General features: G+C 40.6%; 3 protein-coding genes across 3 annotated transcripts; 2 read left to right on the forward strand and 1 right to left on the reverse strand.

Annotated features, from left to right (window-relative positions):
- The first annotated feature begins 1,080 nt into the window (after window positions 1-1,080).
- Window positions 1,081-7,011, forward strand: LOC110980234 (interleukin-17D-like). Its single transcript, XM_022236717.2, has 2 exons — window positions 1,081-1,714; window positions 4,708-7,011. The coding sequence occupies exons 1-2, from the start codon at window positions 1,703-1,705 to the stop codon at window positions 5,206-5,208; spliced, it is 513 nt and encodes a 170-aa protein (XP_022092409.1). The 5' UTR covers window positions 1,081-1,702; the 3' UTR covers window positions 5,209-7,011.
- Window positions 7,012-14,125: 7,114 nt separating this feature from the next.
- Window positions 14,126-15,117, reverse strand: LOC110978870 (interleukin-17D-like). The gene is made up of 2 exons (XM_087148936.1): window positions 15,085-15,117; window positions 14,126-14,649 (listed from the first exon to the last, which is right to left on the reverse strand). Exons 1-2 carry the CDS (start codon window positions 15,115-15,117, stop codon window positions 14,137-14,139), a joined length of 546 nt encoding a protein of 181 aa, XP_087005062.1. The 3' UTR covers window positions 14,126-14,136.
- A 6,794-nt stretch (window positions 15,118-21,911) lies between these two features.
- On the forward strand, window positions 21,912-25,891 carry LOC110979966 (interleukin-17C-like). The gene is made up of 2 exons (XM_022236188.2): window positions 21,912-22,411; window positions 24,670-25,891. Exons 1-2 carry the CDS (start codon window positions 22,024-22,026, stop codon window positions 24,822-24,824), a joined length of 543 nt encoding a protein of 180 aa, XP_022091880.2. The 5' UTR covers window positions 21,912-22,023; the 3' UTR covers window positions 24,825-25,891.
- The last annotated feature ends 746 nt before the right edge of the window (window positions 25,892-26,637 follow it).

The following is a 26,637-nucleotide window of genomic DNA, read 5'->3' on the forward strand; positions in this document are numbered from 1 at the left end:
TGTCCCCACCCACGCGATTGAAGATACAGGACTCAGGATGGGCGGGTGTCGTTGGGAAAAGGCATCAATCGGCTATGTAGATTGAAAGAGCAAAAGCTTGTTGCCAAGGGGTAGGGGAAGAGGTTTCATCGACAACAGAATGGAAAGGTCATTCCGATGACCCTTGCACGTCATTCTCCAAAGGACAACGTGAACAGGAACGCACCCAAACACTCATGCTGCTTATGTCTGTAGAGTATTTCTCGGCACTGAGGGTCGGCTGAAATCTTGCCATGAACTAATAAAGAGATTTCGATACTTCTCCCCTCTCTTCTTTCAAATTTGTCGAGCAGAATAGAATGATATATAAAACTTTGTGACCCAGGATCAGCAGCGATTATTGCAGTGCAATAACCGTAATCACGGGATCGACCGTGTTATGGTGTTGACTGATAGCGATATCTCTAACTATATAGCTGCATGTACTTAACCCCACTCTAATTTACTTCAAGAAATTTGATACAGTTGGAGACCACGTCTCTTTATAAACTGGTGTTGACATTGTCAGTTGATTGCCGGGGGTGGGATTGGGGGTGGGGTAGATTCAATGGGAGGGGTGTTGTTTACATAATTAAGTTTCGTATCCCAACTCGGGTAATTTTTTCCGCTAAAGCGACTGGGATGTGAGGATTGATGATCTATTTTGATTATTTTTAGTATTCATAATGTAATTTGGAAGAGCCCACCGCTCAACTAGAAGATGTTATTGGCGTATGCCATTACCTTTACAAATTTCTGAGTTTTTTTCTCAGTTTTTTGTAAAACAATTGTCCAGATTTCAAGATTTCAAATGTCTAGAAACCCCTTCAAAATGTTTGCGTTCCACTAAAGAAGTAGTTTATTTTTAAAAAGAGGGAAAATTGATTTGAACGAAAATGTTTCATGATATTTAAAAGTTAAAGGGAACTACATAGCAACAGTAACAACAGCAAATATTGCCAAGGAATTCTGAGTCATTTTTCTATTTTGCCTTTTTTTCCTGCAGTTGGAGCAACTCCCCAAAATCTGGGATTCCCCAGAGTGATTCACACCAGATTCCGATCTCATTACCGAACTGGCTACGCATAATTCAGCAAATCAGAAAGTTTACACGCGGCCTTCAGCGGTTTTCAGCGGTCCAAAATCTACGATAGGCGATATCACGACTGCCAGCGGAAGTGTGCATGTTTAGGGCGATTGAAAAAAAAAACAGTGACGTTTAACTACGTCCAAGCAAAACAGAAACCGGATTTTGAGGCGCGCACCTGGTACCCGGCGCTGGTTCCCGAGAGAAAACGCCCGTCACGGGTGTACCCGGGAGCCCAGGCTATGGTGGCGCTGTCTATGAAGTCATTGAAGCGGATCTCCGTACACGAACGGGCCTGTACTCTCAACGCTGGAAAATTACTGAACAAGTTAATTATCATAATTCACACGGAAGCACAGCCAGTATGAATTGCTCAAACATTACTTTGGAACTTATTTTTAAATATCTCTGTGGGACTTTTGTTTTGAGGTGTATATAAGCCCTTAAAGATTCCACCATGGAACATTGTCAGTTTAAACTCGAAGCCAGTTGCTCAGTTGATTCAGAGCTTTTGAAGTCTGAAGCTTTTGGAGTTCCAGTTTCAACATTCGTAACTCACACCACCAACCCTTTCACCGATCAGCTGCGAAACTCCTGATGGATACACAGGTGAGTACTATGCACATGACACATGCCTACCATCCTTCAGAATAATTTTAGTCCTTCTGAAGTTTGATTTGATCTCACTTATTTCACTTTACCTTGTTGACAGTATGAACACTATCGAAAATTTGCTTCACGCACCCAGTTATAAGAACTTGTTGATTGTTTAAAATACTTTGTGTTAGGTTGTGAGATTCGGGAGGTGAGATCCTTGATTTTTTCATAGTGTTACAGTCAACGGCATGCCAGCTGTTAACAGGTGCATATCCCAGGCCAAGAGATTTGGTCTGCATGCATTGAAGAGCATGACGCAGTTTGTTTAGTTGGGCACCTCTTGTCGCTGTGCACACGGCAGCCATTTGTCAGACACGGTCAAAGATCAAAGATCCATACCTTGATCACAACAAACAGCACCGTCGGGTGTGTTTGGAAACTCCGTTCAGCTGAACAGCTATTGATGGCTGTTTGTCACAAACTTGGGTGGGTCATAAATGCAAAGAAACTGATAGCAATAGAGCGGTGTTAAAAATCTTCTTGCCAGTTGTAAAATGTACCTTCGTAAAAAAAAGAGCTGCATAACAAATGTAATACATCTAAAAGATAACGCCTTCTATGGGGTTATATAAATAGCATTTGAACAAGCAATCGATTACTCAAAGGTAAAGATAGGCCTAAGTTATATTATTTTGTTATGCAGAAATACAGTTGCATCAAAATGCCTTTTTTGGTAAAACTGAGCATCAACTCCAGCTTACTGTATTGCATGAAGACTTAAAAAAGGTCTGAAAGTATTGTTGAAAATTTAGGCCATATGTCTGAAGTAGAGGTGAGGTGCAAATTCTGAAATTGGTGTTGATGACAACAAAATGACCCCCCCCCCATTTTACAATAGAAAACTGACACATTATACTAACACCAAGACCCGAATTTACAGGATAATGCAGGAACCCTCAGGTAGATAGAAAATATGGGAGAGTAGATGACATTTACAAGGAAGCAGTTTCCAATCGTGTTCCCTGAAGTACATCTCATTTAGGGTAATCTGTTAAATGGGATGTCCCAACATGTCACTTAAAACGTTTAAACACGATCATTCATAAATTTTCTCAGTGTAAGCCTGCATTAATTTGTAATGAATTTTTATTTAATTCCTTTTTCGAAATTAAAAATTAACCTCACTTAGTCCAAAATGGCCGAGTTGCAAATGAAGTTTTTTTGCCGTTATATGTACTGGGAATGCAAATGCTGGCCACTCGAATCCAGTGAGGAAATTCGAGAAATATTCAAAGTGGCCCCGAACAATAAGCTCTGCCAAAAATCTCTCTCGGTCCACGGAGAATCACTCGGTGAAAATTTTGTAGAAGTTCCACATTTTAAAAAGAAATACCCGTATCCATATATTTTTTCTGATTTTGTCGGGAAAAAGTGCGCATCTAATTGACGATTTCCGAAAAGCACAACCTGCAAGGTGGGTTACGAAATATGTATCTTGAAACCATTGAAGTTCTGTTGGGATGAATTATATTCAAACTATTGAAAAAAGAGTTTCGGATCAATCACTCACGTGCTTGCTCCTAAAGGGAAGTGGCGGGATAATTTTTGCATTTCCGTTTCCTCATCGTGAGCTGCTGCCCTGTGTATAAGGCGACAAGTCCCGCGGTCTCACATGGACGAGTTTTGCTCCGTGCTATGCCATCATCGGGGACCTGATGTTATTCCCGGATTGCGTAACTGTACCTCTAACAGTCACGTTCTGAAGCCCAGAAGACTTTGACAAAAGTCTTATATTTAGAAATTGCCTATGGTGGCGTTAAGTAAAGGGGGAGCAAGGTCAAATGAATAATTTCGAGTAGCCACCTATTCCCTTTGCCATAAATGCCCGGAATGACTTGCAAAATCCTATCACAAACACACTGCTATCAAATTTATTGTGTACCATAACGCCCAAAATCAAAACACCACAATGGCAAACTTATGTACACGTATACAACTTTTTGTTCGTAGGAATTATTTGCTTGGGTGCTGTCGCCCACACGGTGAACTTAGGGTTATGACTTTCTATAGAATAACAATATATTTACTTAAATTATCCTCAATTTGCGTCAGGAAAGCCGGAAAGTCCGTGTTCTTCTCATGTTTATGACAATCCATTTGAAAATACTCGGGTTTTTCCAAGAAGCACAAACCTGGCCTGGAAACCAAATCTTGCTTTGAAAAGAATTTGCTAAAGCTGAAGTATTAAGAGGTAATTTACCCACAAAGCATCACGTTTCTATTTTCATTTGGTAGTTCACGGCACTTGCTACTTCATGAATTGTATCGTGCAGTTTCAGACGACAGAATACTAGGAAATTTATTTTTGGTTACTTGTGTGGTTACCTCATAGTTGAGGTGACCCACTGAATGAACCAGTCCACCGTCTTGTTATTATTGCACCTAAATAACTGCATGAATACGCGGTACACCATCCCATTGAATGTGTGCGTGCACTGGTGGGTGATGTTTCGGTTATTATTCAAACTGGCCGTTGTACCAACCTTACGCACAAGTGGTTCTGTGTTAGTTACAAAAGCTATCCAAGGTTTTTCCAGGGGCCCAATAAATTGCCTTTTATAGGGGAGTCTCAGGGGAATTTCCCTTGGTCGTTTTAGATATGGCATGGCACAAAGTTTAGAAATAATACAGCTAAAACGTCTGAAAATTGCAGGAACTGCGCACTATTTGCGGATTAAAAATCAGCGATCAATTGTGCTTCCTACTCGAGGCTTGAAAGACTTTTTGTCAATTTAACTAATTCCATAAAATTTGAGAGATAGGATATCGATTCTAGTCAAACTAGATGGTTGGAAATAAGGTGGAAATTAACTGGTAGGTTTCCACATGCAGTAAAACCTCTGTCGTCATAGTTGGCTAATAGTTCGTGGTAATTCATTTATGGGAGGTAGAGTTTATTTTGGGTAATAATCTGCATTCTTGTTCCTGGTTTTCCCAATGCACAGGTAATCAAGTGCTTCTTTGGACTTTTCCTGACACTCGTCTTGCATGCCAGCCGGGTGCAGGCCAAGAGCATCCCTGGTTTGAGCGGGACCTGTATGTCGCCCATTTCCATGGCATATCTATACCCGTCAACCAACACGCTGGCCCTGCACCCCATGCAGGAACCGCCATACCAGGACGACTCCAACCCCCCTCAGGCAACCTGCCCGGCCACTGTGGATGTCAACGATCCCCTCTCCAGGCGCTCCACCTGCCCCTTCGAGTACATCACCAACTTCGAGCGGGAGCGCATCCCAGCAGCTATCCAGGAGGCCCGCTGCCTGTGCGACGGTTGCTTGGACCCGTATACTGGTGAGCAATCCCCGGACCTGACCTGCCAGCCGATCAGGTACTCCATGCAGGTTCTGCGCAAGAGCACAACAAGTCCCATCAACGGATTCGAGATGTACTCCCTGTCTCAGGAGGAGATCACCGTGGGTTGTGCATGCTCTCGACTCGTTTAAATAAGATTGCTAAGTTCGTCGCTCTGGAAGTCTTTCTGGTCCTGCAATGTGTAATGATATGTTTCATACGGTCAAGAATCCGTGGCTAATTTATATTTAGACATTTAGATATTTATAAAACTATTACTGTCTGTGAGCTTGAATTAAATTATTGTATTTATATTATTTATTTAAATTAAATCTCTGCAGCAAAAGAAAAACAGCAGCTTAAGAAAAAATGGAGACGAAGGAACGAAGAAGTGCGGATTTCAGAGTATTATCCACGTTTATAGTGTAATATAAGTTATACTGTGTTTAGTCCCTCTGAGAATGGGCTTGGCAGGGAAAACAGGGGGCAATGATTACTCATCCTTAAAAAATGAAGGAAGACGTGATGAAACAAACTGAAAAGAAAGGAAAGGTGGCGAAAATTTCCACATTTCTCGAAAATACCTGGGAATTGACCCTCCATCCTCTGTTGTTGGTTTATCAATTTGAAGATGATGAGTAATTTGCCCCCCCCCGCTCTTCGAAAGAGCTTAAGCCTCTTCCGGGCAACTCCCCCTGCCTACAAGCACATATTTTAATGTGCTTCATTTTCGACTTAAAAACAACAGCATGTGCTGATTCAGTGAAGTAGTTCCGTTATATGGAACGCATTTTTAAAAGTATGAAATGACTTGTGAAAGTTTTTGCTAGTATTTTTCCAGAGGTATTTATTGTGACATGCAAAACAGTTGATTGGTCCTTAAATTATATTTATGCTATTTATAGAAAAGTATATGGGATGCATGTACATGTAATGCCATAGTATATTTATTATAATATTCTAAATATTTGACCTGATATTTATAAGCCTTTATTGTTTGCGTACATCGCTGAGCGTGAGCTGTTAATAATAGAGGGGCGGGAGATGGGGTACTTCTCCGTTTTGGCCAAATTAACAGTAATTGACACTTACATTTTGTGCGTGAATCTGGAGCGTGGCATGGATATGATTTATATGTGCAGTTTTTACACGGTAGGGGTATAATCTTGGCAACACTGTTCACCACAGTTTGTAACGTGTTTTAGTCATTTTGCATATTATTTTGTAAGGTATTTAAACTTTCAATTCTAATATCTTGAACTGGTACAAGAATTATACAAAAACAATAACATTTTGAAATGAACATTCCCTTCGGGAACAGATGTGAGTTTATAAATTTGATCAAGTGTTCAAGAATCAAAATTGTATGAATTAAAAACTTATCATTGCACCATAATATTTTATAAAAAATCTATTTAAAAAAACCAGTAGTTTTTATTTTAGTTGTGCTAGAAATATCTTTATATTCGAAATGCATTCTAGGTTCATTTCATATATTATTGTTCTTTCGTATATATTGTATTCATTTACTCAGATTACCAAAGAAGTATGGTGGACAAAATAAGCAGTCTGAAGTGCAGGGTATGTAGGAGTACTCAGACTTATGTTTATTCTGTACCGTAAACGGCATGTGTAAACCTGCTGCGCGGGTTTATTTAAATCAAATGCCAACATCGATAGTTGTAAAGACGCAATATTTCTAAAGCACAAATTTGACGCCGATTGCAAAGTAATCCAGAATATTGTTTATGCTGAGCATACAGTCATAGATTGACGTAGAAAAATGAACATTGTCAAATTGTCACTTCACATGAGGAGCTGTAGCCCATACTCCAGTGCAGTTGAACTGTTTTTGACGACGGCTCTTATGGCTCTGATACTACGAACAAGTGTCTCCTTATTGATACCCAGAGTTCTATGCAATAAATTGAAGGTATGCGGATCTTTCTGTCAAATCTTGTTTGCTGGTATTTCTTTCTTTGTTTATAATTAAACTACCAGTAAAATATGCCACAGGTTGTGTGAAAATGCACCTCTTCAAAAAAGTGAAGAAAAATGTCCGAGATCGTGCAGTGTAGAGCATTGCAACATTCACAAAAGTTACTTAATGTGTTCTCTTTCTGCTAGTCATAGGTTAAAGGGTTGTTTATTTGTTTTATTTATCTCTTATTTACCCTGGGGAGACCTCTCAGTGAAAAACTGATGTCCAGAGATGCCTAGCAATTACAGTAAAATCCAATAAAAACAACAATTCAAAAAAAATGTAAGAGTATAACAACCAGTTAAATAAATATGCTAAAAACACACAAAATATTAATGTACATTAGATGAACATTAAAAACAGTAAATTTCTTTTACACCCGTACACACAACCCTTAAAAAGGAAAAGCTTTGTAACTGTTTTTGAACTACATCACTACATTACAGTAGCAGGCAGTGGACATCTGAGACACGAACACAGGACACTGAATGTGTAAGCTCCGTGAACAACAAATATTCACTTTTACCTGAATTCGAGTTACTGAAAGGACTAACAAAGTTACCTTGGGAAACTGACCGAGTATTATATTAATTTGCATCAAAGGTGTGAAAGAAACAGTTGCATAGTTGCAGTGGTAATGACATGGTAAGACTTTTGAAGACCAATATATTTAAATGAAACCTTAAAGGTGAATGATCGGTGTGTCATTAACGACTGGGGATTCACATCCAAACGTAAGCGAAAAAAAGAGATGGAAGAAGAGTTATCCCTTTTAAACTACTTTTAAGCATAAGAGAAGGCTATAATAATTTCTTCCCCATGGTTTTTGTCAACCGTAAAATTCTGAATGGTGTAGAGAGCGATATGGACAAAACTGGACTGATTTTTTTTCTGTCCCAAGACGTTCCTTACACCACAAGCCTTATTTTTCTCTCTTGTGACTGAAAATAGAAACATTCCGTTGAAAACTACAACTTCTATCGTCATAGCCCTAAACTTCAAAGTGAGTAATGCCTGACCACCCAATGAGGGATTCCCCCATAAAACCTGGCGTAGCCTTTGTAAGGCCACCATTGGGTGGACCTCCAACCACTTGACCCGTGTAAAATAGCCACCTCCTGCAATTATGCTGAATAACAATTTTACGTCATCTGACGTCATCCTTAACATGGTGTTACTCGTGTATATGTTCAACAAGGAATTATAAGTTTATCGCTATAATATGGTACCTTATTCATGTGATTTGCACGTTTGGAGCTGCCTTAATAAGAGAAAGAAATCTAGGGCATCTTTTCAATACTTGAAAAACAAAAGTTAATTCCACCTTCCCCAGAATAAGAGAAAAACGCGTCATTGATACACCAGTAGTTGTGATACTTTGAACTAAAAACGAATAACTTGTACTTTTAAAAAGAGCAAAGGGGAGAAACACGAAAAGTAACTACCAGGTGTTGGTCAACAGGGCCTGCATCAATGACAGATGGCTGTGCCAACCCCCATCACAAATATTCATGTATACGCCCACCATATAATAACAAGAAAGTACAGTGTGGGAACACTGATTTTGAACACTTCTCGAAAACCTCATCCAAAAAAGAACTGGTTGAGAAATTTGCTCTGTGTTATTAAAAAGGTAAATGGGAACGTCAAGTGTCTCTCGGCAAAATTGATCTCATGTGAGATGCTGAAGATTCTAGATCACAGTCTTGAACTGTCACGTGATTTTCATTGTAATGGAAGCCGATTCCAAGTTGGAAACACTCTCTGCAGGTTCACCAGTGAGGCGAGGCGGATGCGTTAGCTATAATTTATTCTAATGAACATCGATGCCATTCATATTCGGTACTCACAAAATTTATGTAAGCCGTCCAGATAAAAAGAAGGAAGCAGAATGCTTATGTGTGGAAAGGCCATTCAATTACAAAGCACGTGTACAACAGCTGTCCACCACACCCACGTGGAGGTTATAAGGAAATTTTTTTTGGGGGGGGGTTAAAATGCCCAGAAGTCACCTGGTACGGTGCCACCACAGCCGTGTTGGCACCTGATCTGCAGGAGCACCTATGCCTGCTGAAGGTCACACTGCTCAATCGGCAATGTACAACTGAAGATTTCAACCTCTTTGCTGATGAAAGTCCTCGCTTTAATGGCTGGACTCGGGGGGTGGGGGTTAAATAAAATATTATCATTTCTTTATTAGGTATCAAAGTCTTAACGTAGCCACCCACTCCCTCTTTCTGTCGGTGCGTTTTTTGCCAGAGAGGACCCAAAGGCTGGTTGGGGGGGGAGTAGTTTTCGGTTGTTGTTATCTGTCAAAGTTCACGCAACTAACATTCACATTGGTGATGAATTCCTCATTAGGGCTCGCGCTTGACGGTGAAACGGGTTATGCAAGCATGCAGTCCTATGCATTGATGTCTTGGCTGTGGCAAGCAATTGTATTAGTATCAATGAGAAGTATCTGTGGTCAAGAACCACTGCCTTCCATCGACATAAGTACCACTAGAAGGTCACAGCTTTTCTATCGCCACATAATGAATTATATACATGTATCCCCTGCCACAATCGGACACCTGTTTCCCCCAGCGCCTGGAGAGTACGTTGGAAGATTCAGGACTGTTTGGGTTAATGTTTTACTTCTCGAGTTCCCTCTGTGAAGGAAACAAGGAACAAAATGGATATAATATCGCAGGAAATAAATTTATGAAATTTCCAGTCTTCCAACTTTTCCATGTTCGATGTTCCAGTCAGGAAGTCCGCCTTTTGTAAGCCACACCTAAACAGTTCCACATGTTCAGTATTGTTCTTGAAGTAAGCTGACGTCAGTGTGACGTCATTCCCAAGGTACTAATTTAATAGGACCCTGGCAAAAAAGGAAAGTCTTTCTGCCAAAGAAACAAGTTGGTCTTGAAAGGTTCTTTTTTTGTCAATACAATTAATACGTAATTGTAACGACACGTGTACCTCTTACGCTACGGTTTTTCCTCTTCTTCATTTAGACAGATTGTGGAACACTTGCTGAAATTAATGGTCCATGATTTGGTACGTTTCCTGGATTTTATTTAATTTCAACAGCTGAAATCCCGAAGTGTATTTTCATCTCAACCGCCAATTCCTTTTTGGGAGGGGGGGGGGCTTGCTTAAAGTTACTGACTTCATTTTTCTAAAAACAAAAAAAAAATATTTTGATGAGAGAGTGATTTGGTCAACAGTTCGTTTTAGGAAAGCCACTTTAGATACAATTATTTGTTTTCGGATGGATTTTCACTTTTAGCCCCAAAGGTACCACAAAATTGACACACTAGTTCCCAGGAACTATCGGTAATTTGTCAGTTTCCAGGACCTCGGGAAGGTAAAACACGACTATTCACCAGAAATAAAATCTTGTATTTTGTTTAATAATACCCTCGACATGTTATGTTGTTATAGGAAAAGGCCTGCACGTGTACCATTTTGGGGGAAGGGGCGGAATGTGTTAGTGGTAATTATCCATATTGTTGTTAGCCATCGGCAGATGGGCGTCTCAGACTTTTCCCGGCACGTGCTTAAACTTATCAGTTATGTTGTCGCTATTATTAACAATGAATACATTGGGTGTTGATATTTGTTAATATGAATATTCGTGTCATGTTCTGCTTTTTACACTTGAATAGCCGATAGGATTGTTGCTGCGTCCTGATGACGTAAATGATGTTATTTTTCTATCTGGCACGCGGAACCCAGATTTCACCTCACACGGTTGGCAAGACAACAAAAGCATTCATTGTTAGTAGTGAAATAAAAGTGACAAAATTGAGAAACCAAAATTATTCACTTTTTTCTCGGTTCAGCAATATCAGGCTCGTGTCTCTAAGTATGGCACATGACATGAACTCAACCGCCTTTCCCTGAAGGCATGTACAAATGAAAACTGTACTGTATTTTAGTATCAGGGACATCTGTACTATCACTGTCCGAATCCTGGTTTTAATTCCTGAGCCTGCTTTCTCGGACTGAATTTCGGAAAATAGATCTTGGAAAGAGGGCTGACCTCAGTGTTAACTCTCAGTCTGAGTTAGAAACAGGACCGATTATAGCATTTAAAGCAAATGCATTGACAAATTACAATTTCCGAGTGGAAAGAGCGAACCTGGTTATATATTTTGCAGTAACTAATTTTCAAGTGGCCATTACGGAGATAACGCTTGCCTTGCATCTGTTGACATTTATCATGCTTCACTTTCGAGACTGTTGGGAGTTCCCTTTGCTACATGTTAATAAAATGATGTAAGCCGTGGTGACACAGCAATCTGTATTGCCGGCGTGTCATCCAGGGTTACCCCGACCCGAGCTCCACGGCGTCATTATTTGAAGAATCTATTTTGCGTCAAGCAAGCTCGAAAGAATTATTGTTGCATGGTGTACATTGTGTTTCCAACCGATACAGATAGCTTGGGTGTAGTTTAAACAAAAACCAAAAGAAAGCAGTAGGCCTTCTAATGTAGTCATGTTGAGCACAGAACCCCAAACCGCAAACTTTGGCATAATGGAGGTTTTTATATCAGTCCTCGATCGTGTGTGGCCTGTCCTCTCAGGCAAAGTGATGTGCGCAGTCATACCTTGTAATCTTGTACACGTAGTTTGTTGTTTTGTTTGTTGTGACTCTGTTTGTTTGGTTGTTATTTTGTTCCGTTTCTGCTAGGAATGAACTTTACCCTCAAAACTACGTCTGTGTTGACTTTACTGACAGACCAAATACCGAATGTACCTGTTGTATCTTTATTTTCATAAGTGGTACCAGTCAGTGTTCTCAGATACCTAAATACAAAAGGGATATGGCGATGGACAAAACGGAAGATGTGTATCACATTTTCTTCATTGAACAAGCTTGTTTAAAGGCTAATCTATATTGATGACGTCTGAAATCTCACATGATCAATGAAACTTGATGGGGGGAGGGTGGCTCATAGTGCCTCGTTCAAGACATTTCCCTCTTGGCGAGCTAATGTTTCCGTCTCAACAGCAACGCTAAACGGTCGTTTGTTGGTAGGGTCTAGCAATTTTAACTCGATATTAGCGATGAAAGCAATTGTCTAAGGCGCTTGCAACTGAATGGAGTCAGCTGTAGGCTTTATACGCCTCAGTCACCTCAAATCATGCTCCCTGAATCTATCTTATTTATTGAACACTCTTGAATGGGAAGGTGCCAGGCTATTTTGGTACGGTCACAGGTTTCGCCTCGCTTTGGAAATTGGTTGTCATGCTGTGGCCCTTTACATACTTTATAACTGCCCATCGGGGTACAAACCCGATAATCTATGATCTACCCTCCATTGCATCATCTGCGCTTCCACACAATGTAAACGTTTTGAACATTTTCACTGGGATCACCTCACTTTCGAACCAAGACGGGGTAAAATATCTTTACCGCCATGTGGTGTCCTGACTTCTACTCCTCGGTTTAGCAGATTGCCTCCAGGTTTCGAGGTTGCTGTTCTTGCAAAACTAAAGAAAGAAGACTGGCAAATGACAATGGATAGAAATAGTTAGGTTTTAAGCATTAAAAAGAAATTGGTTTTTCCGATTTTTTCCCTACTGGAATATCACATTACCATTCAAGCAACCTAGATAAAAGGTTACACCTATCTCGGTGTCAGATATTGTTTCCGTTCTCCCCTGACGTCAGTGTGACGTCAATGGATGTCACTCAACCTTAAGTAAGTACCTGGAGTTTAGAGCGAGCTAGCCTTGATCAGTCCGTACCACCGACAAACTCAATGCGGAAGTGGTTGTATATTTCCTCTTTTGAACCCAGACAACCAGAAAATCAAACTCGGCTTATGAACTCAATTACTAGCCCAAACTGCCAAATGCGCCTTTCAAATTATTACCCCTAATATATGGGGCCGAATTCGGCGAGCGCAGACAGATGCCATTATAGAGCACCAAAGCGTGACGTAACTGTGAACCATAAGGTGCAGTGCAAACGAATGGAGTACGCGCGCGTGTTGGTTCACGCGCTGGTTCTCACGCTAATGCCTTTTACACACTAATTGTGCGCGTGACGTATTCACTTCAGTACTATACACTGCGGTGGTACTATATGCGCGTTTTCATGGCTCTTCGACCAATAGGGTGATGGGACTTGCCAAACGCACGCGCGCGTCAATGTTCGCTAGTACCGCAGTTCTGGTGCATCACCGGTTTAGACATAATGATCTCTGTGGTCGACGTGTGCTAAGCACACAAAAAAAGTGGTTTCTTTTGGCACCTCCAAACGTACAAAATAACAGTAAAAGAAAGTTATACTTTCTGAAATTCTTTATTGCTAATAAATAAATAAATACTACAAACTAGTTCTTTCAAAAATACTGGTATAACTCCAGTCTCATGAGGTATAAATTAAGTAAATAATAGTTGATGAAAGCAAATATTAGTGATTAAATATATAATTTAATGATTATATAACATATGATATATACTTTTATAATAATATTCCGTAATATAATATTTCTGAGTACATATGAAAGAACGTGACATAAAGCTGCACTGAGGTTAACCAAACCAATAACGAATAAAGGTATAAGATGAATATTGATATATTCTCTGATTTGTAATAGTGAAATATGTTGAAATATAGCTGCAATGTTTTGAACGCATCCACGCACTACTTGGGGTGAATAACGTGTATTACACAATCCATCCCGTTTTGGATACTGAATAAATACGATTATCAAGAAAAGTGCTTTTAAAAGAACCATTAAGAGTACCATGATAGAATTCATGTTATATACCACATTTCCTTTGGGAAGACATAATTTCACAAAGTGAATTACATATCATCTCTGTCACCGCTCAGTGACTAGTTTAAACTTTTTGAAGCTTTTCATTCGTTTTATGCAGTAAGAAAAATCGCACGGTGAAAAAGTTTCAAACACTTAAAAGAAATATTAAATTTAATTTGCACGATTATCTAAAAAGGAGGAAAATCAGTCAATAACCATTTTCAGCCCAAATTATTTTGGAATAATTATAAATAAACAGATAAATAAATGCACATGAGGTATTAATCTACATGTAAAACTATTTCATTATATTCTGAACTCAGTAGCTGACATTTTCAATCTGTTAATCCAATTATACCTGGAGCACGTATGGCGTGTGACACGGGACGCAAGCAGACACACGCTACAGTGACGCTCTCGACATCTTGGTACACGTCAGCAACGCCGTCTACGCAGTCCCGACGACGCATCACCGGCACGCTGTACATTACAGGGGTGCACTCCAAGTCGGGCTCGGGCTCGTTCGTGTAGGGATTCAAGCAGCCTTCCTGTGCACAGCTGCACACGGCCTGAGTCAAGGTTGACGGGAACCGATCGGCGTCGTAGTCCGTCTCGTAGCGCCAGGGGCACGTGGCGGAGCGGCTCGTCGGCCAGTGGCTCTGTACTCGGTCGCCCGACGGGCACGTCTGGTTGGTTTCTGGGGCCTGGTGCGCAGCCTGAGGGAGGGTGCTGGTGTCTTGACCGAAAAGTGTGAGGGGGGAAGACGGGCAAACCTGGCTGCTACCGATCGGGTTAGCCACGGTGCCATAGACGATCAGTAAGGTAACGAGGAGGCTTAGTAGCGTCGCCTATACAAGACAAAGGAAATACTGTCTTTGAGAAGAGCCTCAAACACGTCTGATCACGTGATCAAGGCTTATATTGGTAGTTGGTGAATATCAAATGTGCACACTGCCTCCGTTCATGTAATGGCTCTAGGCTGCCGATAATCTAACGCGAAAAATCAAAAGTATTCCTTTTACGTGCCTGGGATTTACTAATGTCATGTAAAAATATTGACCGATTTTGAGTAGGACAACTATGAACACCGTATCTCAGCCGTGTCAGGCAGGAAAACTCACTTGTTGAGCAGTATGGAATTTGACTTTTTAAACTCAAATTAGATATTGACAAAAGTATCTGGATAATCATTCCTTGATCGGGGATGATTAAAAGTAGCCGAATTTTGGATTGAAGAAGAAGACCTGAACTGATGCTTAAATTCAAATAAAATGTTAGGATACTCTCCACTGCTCTAGAGAGGGAGAACTTACCATCTTGGATTCTTTGTGTCGCAAACAATTGATTTCGCCTGATGGGCAGCTAACTGTACTTATTGAGTTGGCAAATCGTTGATACTTTTGACCAATTTTGACGTAATCTCTTATCTGGCAGAAAGGCCGCTTTCGGACAGTTTTTACTCAGCTCTCAGTGAAACAAACGTATTAATTATTCACCGAAGGGCAGCTGTATTTATAAGTTCAGAAGAACAAATAAATCTAGAAGTGACATTATGAAAATTACGGCATACACGGACCTTCAGGCATCATCGTTTGTATTCAAACAATACACAATTGTATTATTTACCCTAAGGATTTCCCCGGGGGGAAATATAAGAAATCAGCATTGGCAAAACTCTCGATGTCAATTATGTCATGAGGGAAACGGAGGAGGCCGGTATTGATCAGTAATCAGCGAAGCATACGACCAAACACCTGCTATTGTTTCGCCTCGGTGACGTGCGCAATGCGACCTTGTGTGATTTTGGAGGGAATCGACATAGACCGAAATTATAACTTGACAGGATGAACAGTAGGTAGCACAACAAAGCAAGTATAACATCCAACAAGAACGTACGGCCCCATTTAGTGACCTGGAAACACGCACTCCACTGCTACGAGCTCTCGTCGGAATCCAACGGGCCAGCTGGCATGTCGACCCCGCCCCAATATTCAGGATCCCGGACGAATACTTTATTGACGTTTTTAAGGGAAGAAGTCATGTTTACTCCCATTGTAAGATTAGCTCCTCGTCAGTGAATTGCGACCCCGTTACCACATAAGTGACGAATAATATTCAAATGTCGTAGCCCTAATTTCTTGAATTTCAATAAAGTTCGGCTTGTCCTATAATTGTTAGCCCGACAGGTGATCTGGTTTTATACAATAGGGCCATCTATCGAGCCCAATCTTTGTTTTTGACAAAGTTTTGTCTGAGAAGTAACCGAGGCAGCTTTAGGGTATATGAGCCCTGTGACTCAGCAGGAATAGGGTCTAGTCCCAACCTGAAAACTACTGATCAGAGCAAGGGTGGCGGGGGGGGGGCTTTTCTTTCTTCATGTAATCCTTTATGGCCTTACTGAGGGGAGGGGCGAGCCTACCTTTTCACAGGCTTTTCAACGCGATCTTTGAAGGAAGAGAAATAGAAAGACAAAACTGTCTTTCTCTCATTATTGAAAAAGGCTCCGTTTTAAGGCGTGGCCCATGTTGTCTCCTCTCTCCTTGGTTCAGAGTGGCCCAGAATCTGAAACTGGGTCCGTTCTATCCTTTACCAAGTCAAAAAGAAGACCTGGCAGATCAAAGACATTTTAACAATTTTTTTTGAGAAAAGGATAGAATGAATCCGATATTCCGGCAATAACTTATTCCAGACACGAGTTAAACTTTAACACTGATGATCTTCAAGCGGTTCTGGTTTTCAAGTTCATGCAACCCCTGATTCCTTGCAGCTATGCATTTGTGGCGTGAAAATGACACAAATTAAAACCAAGATCGTTGCGGGAAACTCACGCGGAAACCGCGCGGAAGACTTTAAGAGACTATATATCTCGGACTGATGATGAAGCGCCTTTCCATTATGTGCGTCCAAATCACTCCCGGGGCGATTTTGATGGCCGAACGCAATGCACGCGTGTGTTATTGGAGTCGATTTTAATGTCACGGTGAAAGTGAAACGCATGAACGCATCGCAACGTAACCCTAAAACGTACATATGGAAAGGCGCCTTTTAGCTCCACATCTCAAAGCATCTCAAAGTCACCTATTCCAGCAAATCGAGGCTTAAATATTTGTACAAACATAGAGCTACAAGCATGTACATGTTTGCAAAGTAACAATGTAATGACCGGTTTATCACCTTCATGGGTTCCTGTGTCCATGCCGCTTATACTCAAAAATGATATCCAAAAAGTGCACACAACATTAATCAGGTCTTTTCACAATCTTAAACGCTTCCATATTTATTTTAACAGATAAAATCAGAGAAAACGTGTTTTCCTTTGAGTTGCTCTTAAAATTATTTTGAAAAGGCTCCTTTACGTCATCAGTCTGTACCTTCAGGCAGGTTTACGGAGGATTGCAAAGGAAGGGCTAAAAATATAGCCAACCTTCGCAGAAAATGAAATACCTATTCACCCTTGCGTTTACCAGAACAAATCCTTCGACTATGCAATGTTTGCACATTTCTTGGAAATATAATTGTCCCACGGCGGTGTTGCAGTGTCATTCCCATCAGAAATTGAAATGCACTATCAAAGAAAAGGGCGAACAAACATTACTGAAATAACTGTGTCATTACTACCTCCTCGTCCTGAAGTACAAACTATTGTTTAACCACCTTCACACCGACTTTTGCCTTATAATGAATGATTGTTGTTCGTAATTTCACAGTTTGCAAACGATTTATAACGTATTAAACTGTGCTCATCGCTTCAACCTCACGGCATCTCCACTCTTCCCGAGGGATCCGCATCATTAGGCCCGTACTGTCGTACGATCCAGCCATTACGCGCACATATAATTATGATTTGAACGACAGAACTTCCAAAACAATTCAAATTGTGTGGCGCGGCGCAGAAGTAGCATTTCAGCCTCTTTACACGGCTTGTTCCTGATGATCGGCACGACTAACTCGTCAAGGGACCGTCACTCCCTACCCCCCCCATCTAACTTCGATTCCATGCCATGGGTTGCACTAGCCATGTCGGTTTCCACCACGCCTTGCGCGATCTCAAGTCCTAACAACATGCGGCATGCTTGTCCCCAAAGACGAGGTTGCCCGAAATCTGGTAGCTACGATCGTGCCAGCAGGCCTTCCGTCACACCACAGATCATTTTGTCAATGGAAGTAGAAAGTGACTGTTTCTGTGAAACAGGGACTCTCCCCCTTCGCTGCAACTGCCGCCTTCCACTGACGGTCAGACACGAACAATGTCCCTACTTAGTTTAGGTTCATTCAACAAAAGCCAAAATATTTATCCATTCTCGGTTGGATAGCTGCTTCGTGCTGGCTGTTAAAACCCATTTCCAAGAAATTTCGTTCAAGGACACAGAACTGGATGTGCCCGTAAAAAGGTGTCAAACTAAATTACACGCAAGAGGGCGCATTATGCTTGAAGGTCGCAGTCTACAGAATATTATCCGCAATTGGAAAGAAAACCTGCCCAAATTGTTTATAAACAGCCAAATATAATCAACGACTTCGTAAAATCAATTAAGTATTCAAAGAACACTTTAAGAAATTTGTGCGAACATGCCAAAACAAAATCAATATTTTGAACTCTGACTGGAAAAAAAAACGATGTTGAGAAAACTACATCACCGGGCTGGCATCTTAAATCGGATTGTTATCTGAAGTACACCGGGAATCCCAGTTTCTGTACGCTCCTAATAGTAACAGGATTTACAAGGCGTGATGTAATCATGCTCTCTACTGACAGGAAACCTGTTGTATTCAAACCATTCATTCTGTAGACTTCGGCCTTCATTTTGTACCATATCCTGCATTTATTTTGCACCAATGAATATCCTGTAAATCTTCTCACAGACGGCATTATACCTTTTGGCACCTTGCCACAGTTTGGCTTGCCTATTTCAAAACAGACCTTTTATCTCCTTTGATCCATTTTCATCTTCCCGATTTGCATCTATCAGCTTTCCAATTTGTTTTGTTAGTTACGATACTGATTAACCAAACCTCATTGAACTAGGATAAGAAAGCTCCAATTTTAATATAAATTTTCCATTAAAAGTAAGTTCAAATAAGCATACTGAGGTGAAACAGACGGCGTAGCGATTGATGAAAGCAGGATATATGGCTACTGCAGTTCTCTAGTCACTATCTTTTCGATGCAGACAGCTGAGGGTGAACCCCCCCCCATTGAGAGGCAAATTTCACCCATGTCTAGACAGCCTTTTTATAGACAGTGTGTAGGGTGTTTACAAAGACATGTTTTTCAGTGACTTGTCTTCCATGCGCAAAAACAAACCACTTTCATATTTATCGAGGGAAATATTGATAAAAGCAAAATTTAAAGTACATTTCTATATAATTTACTATAGTAATGTATTACAACAACGGGGCAGACAAACCAAGATGGACTGATATTTCTGGCGGTAATGTGCGCGATGGACGCCAAACAAAACGTCACAGGTTACGTGGTGTGTTAATTACAGTATGTGTCATAAAGCGGTGTTATCTTGTTATCTGTGTCCCAGTCCCAAAAAGAAAAAAAATAGACTAACAACTTGATTTCGAAGTTTGCCCTGAGTCTAGCAAATACTTGGCCCTAATTTCCAAACTCCATTACTCTACTGGGCCCAGTTCAGGCGTATCTAGTCAACACGTCTATGCGACAACTAAAGGTTATTCTGAGCTAAGATGTGTCACAACTTCACCCCAGATGTGAATTTATCTCGAAGACTGAACTTGACAAGTGTTTAATTTCAAATCCCCCCATGGTGCCTGGGGATATTGGGGGAAACCAAATACACGTTGAACGGTTGACATAACCTCCATTTTGCAGATCATCAGAGCTTTCTAACAACTGAATATCAAAGCCCTGACCTGCCTTTACCTTTCATTTTCTCTTTTAATAATGAAAGTAGGATACGCGTTGTTTTAGCCTAGACGTAAGTGGTAGAGTATGCGAAATGGCTTATAGCGCTCACCTTGATTGATTGTACGGTTTTAGACAACAAAGGCATTTTGGTTTTCCAATGCTGTTCGGTTTTTCCCGCGACTAAAACTTATCAAAGACAAGACAGTCCCTTTTAAATTCCAGATTAAATCAAGGATTCGTTAGCTTACCACCACCCCCACAACCATGTTAAAAGACCTTTCGTTCTTTGGAAAATTAGCGAAAGAACACCGTTATTCAGTATTCACCTGCCCACGCGTATGCGATGTGCACAGGATTACCATATGATGCAAGATATGGGACGGAGAGAACCCACCCCGCCTTTGTGTCGGTCATTGTTTGATCAGAATCTCAGGAATTCTTTACAGATGGGGGGGGGGGGGTGTTAGGTAACAAAAGTCTAGCGTGTGTCTAGGGATTGGACATGGGGGGTACCCATCAGCCCCATGTCATGCACGGTATCGGATAAAATATTCACGGCTTGCAGCCACGGTTGGTCTGTGTCTTTGGTTTTCTTCCCCGGAATGTGTGTCCCTTGCTACTGGGGCATTCGTCTCCGAAACAAGGTAGACGAAACTTTCACTATTCCTTGGGGAATTTCAAACATCACTTTCTTTATTACTCTCAGGTTGGATAATGGGGAGATCTGCTGTTTGGAAAACCTGACAAGAAGTTATTTAAATCCGGCTGACGTTTCGTTTGTAAAAAAAAGGGTTCTTGGCAAATGTCGCGTTAATTTGCAAATCAGTGGTTTCTAGATAACGGGGGGGGGGCAGAATATCATTTTTGTTGAGCTGATCTGTGTAGGTCGTGGTCGCGTTAAGTACAAAGGCCGGAGATTACCACTAAAGAAGTCTTTTCCCCACATCAGAAATTCAAGATTTGAGAATGACATAAAACACAAAGGGATAACAATTTAAACGCAACAAGGACGTAGATCCCTGTGACGGTAGGTTTATACCTTGACGAGGGAGATGTGACGTCTTGTTGGATAGATGGAGCAACTAGTCTCATCTTTATCGATCGATGTATTAAAATAAAAAGATTATGTTTACCGGTTACGAAATGCCAATTTTTCCTATGATAATACAGGCCTATATATGTTCTGCAAACCATCCTTCAGAAATGACAAATCTCTACAGATTTATTCAGGCTTGCGTTCTACAGTACCCGGGGTGCTTTTGAGGAATCCTTGGCGGTCAGTACCAGAAAGAAATAACAATAATGGACTAAACCTACAACACTGGGGCGCCCTCAACGGAAAAATGATGTAATCCAACCCGTTCACTCGTTAGTCTTTCTTTTCAATTCCAATTCTCTCTGATGTTCAGTCCCCCAACCAGGCGCGAGTTTGACATAAAGTCCCCTGCTTTGCCCAGCCCGCCCCTTCTCTGAAAGCACATCCTGTCGCATTCTTCACGGATTACTCTTTGTGTTGCAACACAGCCTTTTGATTTTTGATTTCCTGACAAAAGTTTCAGATTTCTATGGACCCTTTTTGATCCTAAGAAGAAGAATAAAAAGCGACAATAAAAATTCCCTCCATTCCGTATTCCTCTTCCGTGTGCTTCATTCAACCTCTCAATTTTTGTTATCCACAATTTAATTTTTTTTATCTGCTTAAGTGCCGCCTACAAAACACGTGTCCTTTACAAACTAAAGCTTAATAAAGCTTAATATTTTTAATACAAAATATTCTTTTCAAAGCAATTTCCGGAATGTACACAATTTCGGTGGCTTTTTCGACTGGAGGCCTTTTTTTTTTACTTAAAAAGGTCCTTTTTGTCGCTCACGGGACCTCTAGTCATTTTGATTTCCCCAGATTTCTCTTCCTATTGTTGCCCCCGTTAATTTTCCCTCGTGATGAATGTCTTTGTCGGGTAATCATGATTTCAACACCCCCTTAAAATATTTCAGGCAGAGCTGATCGGGAGACAAAAACGGAATTGGCTTAAGGATGTTAAGTGTCACCATGCATGCTTGAGGTAACCTTAGGTGTGTCTTTTGTTCTCCTTTAGCCTTGGGAAATTCCCTAACTAAGCAGAGAAATTGCGTCAGATTGCTCGGACAATCTAAAGAGAGCTTAGAAAGGTCAGATGCCCTCTCCGCAAGGTGTTAAATCTATATAAGGCGGACAGACCTGACTGTCAGAAACATCTCAAAATTTGACTGACCAGCCACCTCAACAAAGACACGGTGTGAAAACTAGAACGTAACAAGTGTTGCGCGGCTTATCCATCTGCATTTACTCCGCATTTCATTGATCATGGCTCGCATCTCGATGAAGGCCTTTCTGTTGGGTGTTTTGCTCTTTTCGTTCTCCTCTTTGGCGCACTCGTCTCCCGTTCGGAGAGACCGTGACACCTCCTCATCGGCCGGCCAGTGTGGGCAGTTGACGGCTCTTGAGCTTAACGCTCACCTGCTTGGGATCCAAGACGATTCCTCATCTTTCGAGCCTGAGTTCACAGTGCCAACCGGCAGCCCTACCAACGCCGCGCCCTGCCCCTTGAACGCAAGCATTGACGCCTCTATGGCTGTCAATGAGCGGGGCACGTGCCCGTGGAGCTACGAGCGAGAGGAGAATCGTAACCGTCTACCGAGGGTCATCTACCGAGCCGTGAAGTTGTGCACTAAGTGCCTGAATCCACGCACGGGTAAGTGAACTCTAATGACCTTGTGTATCATCAATACACGTTAACAACTGAAGTGTTCCTCACCACACTGTGTGCGGTTACAGTGACCTCGCTTTGAAACTGTTGAATCTAACATTTTCAAATGTTAAATCTAGCATTTTAATTTTTGAATCCAACTTTTCAACTTTCAATGCAATGTTTCAAAGACTGAATGAACAATTTCAAGGAAACATGTTGAATTAAGACTTAAATTATTCAATCAGTTTTCAATGTTGGGTTAATACTTAATTAAAATGCTAAATTAAATGCATTTATTCAAACTGCTGGATTCAACATGTTCGAATTCAAAGTGCATGTAAGTGTTCGATTCAACATTCTAATTTAGCAGGTACCGGTGCTCTTCTGAGTATTTGATAGAGCAGTACAATATTGAACAATATGGTGCCTTGTTGTTTTCAAAATGGTTGGCTTCTGTGTGTTGGGTTGGACTTATTAGAGTAAAATGGCACAGACGGATCAAAGTTGGAAAATTGTGGGCTTTCCCCTGCGAGAGTGAGCAATATCACGTTCTTTGCCACGACGTTGGATTGAAAATGGTCTCCAATATCTGTAATTAATTCCATATATATCTTCGAATTACAGCTGGTTTGGTTCCTTCGCTAGAATACGTCCTTTAACAGTGGAAACCATAAATGCATTTGGGTGTTCAGTTTGGAGAAAATCTCAGATTAAATTTCCCTACATGCCAAGCAAAAGCTTCCATTTGAATTTTAACCCTTTGATTTAAAAAAATGGATAACCCCAATGTTACAGAATTTATATAAATTGATGTGATCCATGCATGGCTTCAAACAAAAGGGGTTACCAATGAAACAATCCCCAGTGTTTCACAAAAAGTCCTTATCCCTGCTGTGTTGCTTTTTAAAGAACGCGCGTGTCAGTCGCTCTCAGGTACTAAAAAAACAGCAACCGCCTTTCACGGTTCAGCCAGTCGATGAGTCATGGACAGACTCGCGTATAGTCTTTGTTGGAACAGGGTTGGAAACGTCCTCCTTTCTTCTGTAAATAAATAGACTTTCACACTGCATCCCTGTGGTTTCATGACGAATCACACGGATGGTTCCCCACGGAAACGTTCCGTACCCACCTTAATGTATTCTTTGCGGTTTGACAGTGATGTTCTCGGGAGTACCGGAACCCGGGAATTCCCGCCCGATAGGAACGAAATCCCCAGCGGGAAACCTGAATGAAATGAAGCCATGCTCACGTGCTGGCGGATTTCCACTGCTTGCACTCCTGTCAGATGTATAATGCTAGGGAAAAAAAGAAAAGAGGAACAACTCTGAAAAAAATCCTAATGTCAAATGAGTCATTTCAGAGCAGAGATAGAGAGAAAGAAAGAACAGAGAAAAGTACATTTTTGACAGGCTTAGATAAATCTTGGAAGAATTTCCAGGGGATTATGATGTCAAAATTATTATTTGATCAGCATGTTGTTCGATCTAAGGGGATATCCCCAAACTCGTCAGACATGAATATTCATTAACGAGAGCTAGTCTTACAATAAGCACAAAGATGCGTTTGCCCAAACGTTAATGTGTTTATCGGAGGAATTTTTTCACTGTCGAAGCTTTTGAATTGCTTGTGAAAGGTTTCCATTTGCTGTTCTAAAATGTCAGAATGCCTGTGGCCTTAGAATCTTTGTTTTGCGGTTCAAAAGCGCAGGTTTGCCAACCATCAGTGAGTAAAACTACATCTGGCTTAGAGTACAAAACCAAAGGAATAATTCACAGTGTTTAAAAAGTCTCATTCAAATATCAAATTCTAAATAATTAATACTGCTACTAAACACCAACAGAAACTGCCTCCCGCGTCAACAACGAGGAAGTAATTACACATTTTCAGGCAAACATTTGTTGCCAACTAGGCATGAACTTTCATCCCGTAGAAACTTTGGCAACCCGTAACTCAGAAGCCCACGGGCCTTTTGCAATGGCGCCCTCTCGCTGAATAGAGGGCGCTATATCCTTTCCTTGTAACGTTAATCCCCTTGAGAAAAAGAGGTCTTGCCCAAAATACTAGGTTGCGTCTTAAAATTACACGCGAGTCTGTATAGTGGCTGGACTCGGGTCCTGTTGTGTGTGATCCTAAGCCACAGCCAATTCAGACACGGCCTCGTTATAGTACACAGCGATTCGATTCAACCACCGGACAAGTACCCCTCATCGAAAAAGCTGAGGCACTGTTTCCAATTGTTCACCTTTTGGAATCTCCTGTAGGCGCAGAAATCCCTGATGCAGTCTGTGAACCAATCAATTACACCCTGAAGGTGATGAACCGAAGCGAATGCTCAAACGGCAACTACACCTACCAGGTCGGGTTCCAGACGATCCCCGTGGCCTTCTCCTGTAGCCGTCCCGTCACTAGATCTTAATTAATGGAGAACTTGAATGGAAAACTACCAACGCAACTGGCAGACTATCAGGTGGGCTTGAATAAATAGGAGGGCGCCAGGGGTATTATGAAGTCGAAAAAATCAAAAGTGATTATTGATCGAAGTAACTTATCCTCTTTCTCCGAAGAGAGAAAAAAAAGATGGTTTCGAGCTAAACAGACTTCTACTTTAGGCATGCACTTATGGTAATGGCACATAGCGCGGGGGAGGTAGAGTTTAGAAATTGTTAGCTTTCATTCATTGTCGACTGCCAAAAAACTAAAGCCCATGGTTTTCTTTGCCAGTATGACATTCCAAACCAGACCTCACTTTTTAATTAATTGGATTTCGAAATGTTACAGAGGCTACAATCTATATTTCAGATTATTTAGGAAAAAAATTTATTCATATTTATATTTATTATAAAATATTGATTTACGTACTCAGAAATAAGGGTTTTAAACTTTTTTTATTTTGTCATAGAGTATTATGTATAAATTTCGAACAAATGGTAGTTTTTCTCACGTAGCTTGAGGGTTTTATTCTTGATAGCTGTTCTGTGATATTTAGAAACTGTGATATTTAATTAAAAACTTAAATTTTAAAGACTTAAAGCTCTGAAGAATGAACTTTTCATGTACTGTACTTATTGATGCACATATCCTTTTGACAGGATTCTTTATTATTGTGTTCAAGTGACTCAAACTGTAGTCCATTATTAGAGCAGTAAGGAGATTAATTTCCTCAGTATTAAAGCAGGTTTATTCATTTTAAATAAACTCTAAAGAAAAGGAATAAAATTATGCATTCAACATGATCTTAGATAAGAAAAACTGTATCCACCATGTGGATTGTAAGGTTCCTTATATTAAGGATAAAATTGTTATCCTAAGCGGTTGGAATCAAGTACTATAATAAAAACTACCTCACTATAATTTAATTTATACCTGTGATGATGAAGATTATTTTATCATCTATCTTTTTGTTATGCTGCTTTCTACGTTTCAATGCATCATTTTGTGGGTGTTTTATGTAGTATTTTTAGATTAATTAACAGACCTGTTGATATTGTTGTTAAAGCTGTAATTGTTTGTCGAACGAAGCTACAAAGCAAACTATGTATGGATAATGAAAATGAATAGAGCTCAAAGTTTCAGAATTGCTGTCTTTGCTTATTAATTTAAAGTGTTTGATATCTGTGTTTGCCTGGGAAAAATCATTTCACCCCGTTCAAATCCCCTCCAACCTGTTCAACCGGAATCCGATGTTCCAACATCAGATAGAAAGCTCCGACTTTTTTCACTAAAAGAGTCTCTGTCCCACTTGCCCCTAAATAGAAACGGGAATCATTTCGCCCGTATCTCTTTACTCAAATTCATTGCGACTTTGGTTAATTCCGTAACGATCTGCTGAAATGGTGTTGGGGGGGGAAACATTTGTGTTGAATAGCAGCCTTATCCAATTTATTGGAAAATCACTGGAATTTAGTTTTCTTTATAGAAACAGCAAACTACTTCAGCAGAAACTTCACCCCTTGATACGTGTTGAATATTTCTGTTGCTTAAAGCTACACAGGTGGAATAAAGAGTGAAAAAATACATATTTTGACCAGCTGTTTCTAAACATATCAAAGTAAAAATGAAATTATCTAAATTTATATTTTTAATAATTTATGCTTCAACTTGGACGGTTTTCTAGTAAAATTGTGTAGCGTCAACGATGGCGCACTTTTCACAGGCTTGGCTGCCCGAATCAATAAGCTGATCTAAAAATGTTCACTGCCCATTATCAGTGGGTTTCGGTTGCTGCTTGT

This window comes from Acanthaster planci, linkage group LG18, assembly GCF_054643075.1.
Source record: "Acanthaster planci isolate LZ-2023a linkage group LG18, COTS_SCS, whole genome shotgun sequence".
Classification (NCBI taxonomy): domain Eukaryota; kingdom Metazoa; phylum Echinodermata; class Asteroidea; order Valvatida; family Acanthasteridae; genus Acanthaster; species Acanthaster planci.

What these genes read in the sequence shown, in the direction of transcription:
- LOC110978870 (XM_087148936.1), bottom strand. Translation starts at nt 15,117, where the DNA reads ATGGTAAGTTCTCCCTCTCTAGAGCAGTGGAGA. An exon ending in CCTCTCTAGAGCAGTGGAGA is followed by an intron (nt 14,650 to 15,084) that starts GTATCCTAACAT and finishes TGTCTTGTATAG; the next exon opens with GCGACGCTACTAAGCCTCCT.
- LOC110979966 (XM_022236188.2), top strand. Translation starts at nt 22,024, where the DNA reads ATGGCTCGCATCTCGATGAAGGCCTTTCTGTTGGGTGTTTTGCTCTTT. An exon ending in GTGCCTGAATCCACGCACGG is followed by an intron (nt 22,412 to 24,669) that starts GTAAGTGAACTC and finishes AATCTCCTGTAG; the next exon opens with GCGCAGAAATCCCTGATGCA.